Below are 5,953 nucleotides of genomic sequence, written 5' to 3'. Positions count from 1 at the left end.
TTATAGTTTTATGATAAGATTTTAATTATTATACAAATTCTGTTAATTTACAAACAGTACGTTAGTTGATATTTTTATATATTATGTCTATAGCTGATGATACATTTGAATTAGTCATGGGTCATAATTTTGGTAAACAGTTTTAAATATTGGTAAATGGTATGTATAGGAGTCTTTTAAGCTTATGAAAGCATGAATTTACTTTTTATTTGGATTCCCTGAACTAATTAATAGTTCATGCATGTGTTCAGATTAGAAATTAAAATAGGGGACTTTTTAGTTTTTAGTACATGTTACAACAAGTCAACTTAGTTGCCTTAAAACCGAACCCTTTCAGAAACTCATAAATCTCACGGAAACAGATTCCTAGAACGAAAAAACGATCTTTATTATCTCATAATGTATAGTAGAACAATCTAAACATATACTGTAAAACACACAATGTAGAGAAGGGGGGAAAAACCGACCTATGATCCTCCACTATCTCTTCGATATATCAAATCAAGAAAAAATAATAAGAACGAACATGCCAATGTAATAAATTAAATACCGAATAAATCAGAAGAATTATTATAACTTAAACTTGAAACTACAGCTGCTGTCCCTAATCCTAATAACATTGTCTGTAGATAACGTATTCACATTGACCCTGCATCTCACCAATGGCTTCCATTTTGGCAATTTCAACTTACCAAGCTTAATACGGACCGGAACTTTTGCTCTAAGGACTAGTGGGACAGTTCCAGTTTGCTGTTGGGCCTGTAGCGAGTTCAATAGGCCAGAAGCATCTGTGGTTTGACCTGTTAGAGGGATGGTTAGTATAGTTGTGTTCTTTTGGTCTTGATAAAACTTAGGCCATGCTCCTTCACACAAAACTGTTCCCATGTAAATTACGGTCAATTTGGATCCACCTTCATAATATATACCGATTTTTGAATTGGGATTTCGAGCGGTAATGTTGACATTGAATTGAGCTGATAACGAGTTATCATTGTTGAGGTTGAATTGGGTGATAGTCATGCCATCAACCGAGTATTTTGGTATTTTTGGGTCAAACCCGAAGTACACTATTGCTGCTAAGATGCCTATGACGATCACCAGTGTTAGTAGTATGCATAGCATACAACATAGGAACCGGCAACACCAGTTTTTCTTTCTTGGTGGTCTAGAGTATTTGATTGGGATTGTACGTTGGGGAGGCGGTGCTGGTTCGGTAGGATAGCCATTGTCAGACCGAGATGAGCCTCGAGGGACCAATGGTGCAGTGGGTTTTTGTTGTGATTCAAGGTCGGCTTCTGGTGCGGTCGGGTCAGGGTGGATTTTTTGGTGATCTGCCATTAGAATAGAATACGATTTTGATGATAAATTGTGTGATTATATTGTATCTTGGTTGAAGAAGCAAGCAAAGTATAACGCTTCTTTTTCTTCTTTAATGAGTGAAAATGCTGTGTTATATAAGACTTCTAAAAACAAAAGAGCAGATATTGTCATGTGGAAGTTTGCCAAAAAGTTCATGAAAGCAAAGTTTACAGAAGTTGTCCTTGTACTATAGGACAAGAGTTAAATTTAGCACTTAGATTTGAAATTTGTATTTTAAGTCAAACTATATTCAAATGAGCTTTTGACAAATATAATAAAAGGAAACAGAATTCGATATAGATTTTACATGATACCTTTAACACATCACTATTAGTTTGAGACCTACTATTTATCTTATTTTACTTTAATTAAAGTTAATATTTAAACACGCACACACACAAAAAAAAAAAGTTATTGCGGACACCATAAAGCCTTCATGATGAGTCGGACCACGAGTCCAATACATTAATGTGGACTTGTGGTCATGTGTTCACCTCATGACCATTGCGAACGGTCTAACTACCAAGTTAAGAGCCAAACTACAAAACATGTCAAAAAACACAATGCATGGACACATTTTGTATACTTGTTAAAAGTTTGAGGGCTTGAAGCTTCTTTATTTGACTTTGCAAATGAATTGGTTGGACGGTCCCTTTCTTTAGTAGATTTCTATACACGGTTTTGCTAAAGTGTGTTTACACTTTAAACTTGTGTTACATAACTCTACCACTTTGAATATCGCATCTTGTGTTTGTAACGTACAACTAATGAAGATAAATGTCCAAACTAGTAATGCATGACGGATATTTTGTATGTACAACTCAAATAAGAATATATAGGTTTTTTTTTTGGTTAGCTACCCTTGATGACTTGGTGCTATTTTTACTAATAATAATGACGTGTGGGTTTACTTTTCTTTGAAATTATACTTGATAAAATTTTGATGTGTCGGTATCGGTGTGATATGTTATGTAACCATCTTGACTATGATAGATGTTTTTTGATACACGCCGTCAATATATAAATTATCATACACACACCAAACAAAAACATGAAATGCCGGTTGATTAATAAGAATTCTAAAAGGAATATGTGCACATAATATATAATTGAAAGGCGGATTATACATATAATCATTCTTACAAAGTTTTTATTAGTCTAATACATATAATTCTAGAACTTTTAAGTTGATAATGCCATAATGGTGTCAATGAGGTTTTCTTTATTAAATTTATAAGTGGTTATCATATGTCAATAAACTTTAATTTAGTTGGTATGGGAAAATAGAAATAGATATGAAACCATATAATAACTTCGGATATTTTTAGACGATCGGTGGCTCTGATATGTTTTGGCCACTCAGCATTGTCCGTTCGTGAGGGTATTATAAGGTGTCAATGTGTAATCTAAATAATGAGATATTAATCTTTGTTGGACGTTTGAAAAAAAAAAATTTATTATAATTCATACATACAATTTCTTTGTATTGGAACCTATAACTATCAACTTAAAACAATCGATTGATTTATTAGAAAATCATGATTGTTCTATGTTTTTCTTTCCATTAAGTTTTAAATTAACCCGTTTCCTTGTAATAATAATCTCTCTTTGGGAGGTTAAAGGTTGTCCCCAAATGAAGGGGTTTGGGCCTCATAATCTCTATGTTTGAATCTTGAAAGATACAAGGGTTTACCTCCATCAATTGTCGTGCTTTTGAACGGATTGGTAGGGTTTTTTTCCTCATCAAGTATTTGAAATAAACATTTCTACTTCAAGTATGCTCTCTAACGCGGATCCAGTTAAAAAAACGTATGCTAAAGCACCCGCTGTCAAATCGCGACATTAAGTTCCTAGCTAAATTCACCTTTTAAAAAATAACATAAAATATCAAACTCTGGTTTTTTCTCAAATTATAAATTTGATCTAACCAAATTGCCTAACATATTCGACACATTGATGACCTATCATCTAACATATTTGGTCTACCAAAATTACTTATGATGAAATTATTTACAATATTTATTTTTTAATATTTATAATAACTAAACTAATATTTTTATATTAAATACTTTTAAATCAATAACATATACTACTCGTTGCTGCCGTCACAACCAGTAATCGTTGTCATCATGTTGATATTGTTGGGTTATATAACAATTTATCAAATCAAATCACAAAACACATAGCGGAAGATAGATCTATGTAGTTAATTAATTAACAAAGAAAGAAAGCATATACCTTTAATTGAAGATAAAAGTAAGAAACTTTTATGAGGATTTGAAGTAAATCTCTTTACGTTTGCACACACGACACAAGGATGTATGTATGCTAGTACTTGATCACGAACCAAACAACCTTTGTTATTTCCCAATAATTGAACCAACCAAAACTGGAAACCCTTTACTTTTGGGGTGAGATCGGCCGAAGCCAAGAGAGGAGGGAGGAGGAGGGTTTTTGTTTTTTCTTGATTTGTATGTAAAACCCTTAACCTAACCCTTATATTTATAGGTATATATTAGGGTTAATTTTCTTGGAAAATAAGTTAAGTTAATCGATTGAAAACCCATCAACAACCCCCCCCCCTTTAGGGGTAATTAGAAAACTTCTAGAATCTCCTAATTACAAATTAAGTCCTCTTTAACTAACGTCGTTAACTAGTAACCGTTAGTTTTTAACATTTCTAACGACCGTTCGTCAAATCAATCCGTGATCATATTAATTAAATACATTAAGTATATTAATTAATATTAACTACATTTGTGTCCAGAAGTGTGACCCCGTAGGCTTAAATACTTTTCGGACATACGTTCATTTTACGTGATAACATTGGTTAGCGTCTAGCAACACGCCAATGCTCCCGAAAAAATTTAAGTATAGTTTCTTAAAGTATATTCAAATGGTTGAGGCTTTTATTATCCCTTTGTTCAGATACCTTGTTAAATATGAATATGGATCAAGGTCATTTCATAATTTAACGATTATGTTTCTCATTCAATAATTAATTAATGATTACCAAATATAATCGAGAACCATCTGGATTTATTTGGGCACGGCCATGCAAATATTTTAATTAGTCTTAATGAGGGCGCCAATGGTATCATATTTTAACTTTTAAGTTGAAGGAACAAATCATGTATTGACTACACGTGTCAGTCATCATACTTCACTACACATTCTGAAAATAGCCCTTTCTGTACTCCCTTATTCAGGAGAGTTAGAACTATATCTAGTAAGTGAGATTCATACATGCTGACTTGCTTGTATCTCAAGTCAAAGGATCAACAAAGTAACCATTTACGAATTTCACTTAATGACGTTAATCCATAAAGTGATAATTTGTTAGCGGAGTAGTCCGATATGCATCAACTATGGATATCATGTGAGTGTGGCGGGACCATCCATTATATATTCCAAGAATATAACCAATCACTCAAATTTGTCTTAATTTAATTATATTCCCATATAATTAATCGACAATGGACAATTTAGAATATTTAATAAAATATTTAATATTTAATAAAATATTCAAGGATTAAACATGCAAATGTAGGACATAATTTAATATTAAATGAAATTAAACATATCAAGTACTTTATTTCATTATGGAAAATACAAATTTTTTAACATCCCTTATCCAAATACCGAAACAACAGATTTACATGAAATAACTAGCTAATTTAAGTCCTATGCCCTCAGCATGTCTCTCAAGCTTGGGCCTGGACAAAGTTTTTGTAAAAGGATCAGCTAAGTTAAAATTTGTGTGAACTTTGAGTAAATTGATCTCCCCTAGTTCGATCTGCTCACGAACATAGTGATATCGTCTAGCATAATGTCTGGCACCTTTCTGAACTCCGGGTTCGTTGGAAATGATTAATGCACCAATGTTATCACAGTACATATCAGTGGGTAAGTCATTTGAGGGGATCATGTTTAGCCCGCTAATGAACTTCCTTATCCAGACTGCTTCCATCGCGGCTTCTAAGGCGGCAATGTACTCAGACTCTGTTGCAGACATGGCGACTGTGGTTTGCTTCTTGCTTTTCCAGTCCACAACACCTCCGTTAAGAACGAAGACGAATCCTGATTGAGACTTCGTGTCATCTTTATCAGTTTGAAATCCAGCATCACAGTATCTGGTCACTTTGAGCTCTAAATCTGGATTTCCTCCATACACAAAAAACATATCTTTAGTAGCTCGTAGGTACTTCAGAATGTTTTTAACAGCAATCCAATGGCTTTTACCAGGATTCTGTTGATATCGGCTAACGATGTTTTGCGCGAACACCACATCGGGTCTAGTGCATCTAACCGCATACATAATGGATCCCACAGCCGAAGCATAAGGAATTCTATGCATACGCTCCACCTCATTAGGTGTAGTAGCACCCTGTTTGACAAATAAACTAAGTCCTTCTTGCATAGGTATTGTGACAACCGTCATCTGACCGTACTTCCTGAATTACTTTTCCGGTCACTTTTAGTTTTGCCATTTATGTACGTCATTAGACTTTAAGATTTTATCATGGAATAAATGGATTTGTGTTTATTTCGGGCTTTGTGAGCACTTAGACTTTAGAAAAATTGCACGTGGACT

At 33.7% G+C, this 5,953-nt stretch overlaps 1 protein-coding gene across 1 annotated transcript; it reads right to left on the bottom strand.

The window, feature by feature from the left end:
- Positions 1–389: 389 nt before the first annotated feature.
- On the bottom strand, positions 390–1,409 carry LOC122580199 (NDR1/HIN1-like protein 6). Its single transcript, XM_043752475.1, has one exon. The coding sequence runs from the start codon at positions 1,336–1,338 to the stop codon at positions 571–573; it is 768 nt and encodes a 255-aa protein (XP_043608410.1). The 5' UTR covers positions 1,339–1,409; the 3' UTR covers positions 390–570.
- Between the last annotated feature and the right edge of the window lie 4,544 nt (positions 1,410–5,953).

This window comes from Erigeron canadensis, chromosome 8 (genome assembly GCF_010389155.1).
Source record: "Erigeron canadensis isolate Cc75 chromosome 8, C_canadensis_v1, whole genome shotgun sequence".
NCBI classification, from domain to species: Eukaryota; Viridiplantae; Streptophyta; class Magnoliopsida; order Asterales; family Asteraceae; genus Erigeron; species Erigeron canadensis.
This window is presented reverse-complemented; position numbering and strand designations above follow the sequence as displayed.

Excerpts from the sequence above, each read along its gene's own strand:
- LOC122580199 (XM_043752475.1), bottom strand. The coding sequence starts at position 1,338 with ATGGCAGATCACCAAAAAATCCACCCTGACCCGACCGCACCAGAAGCC.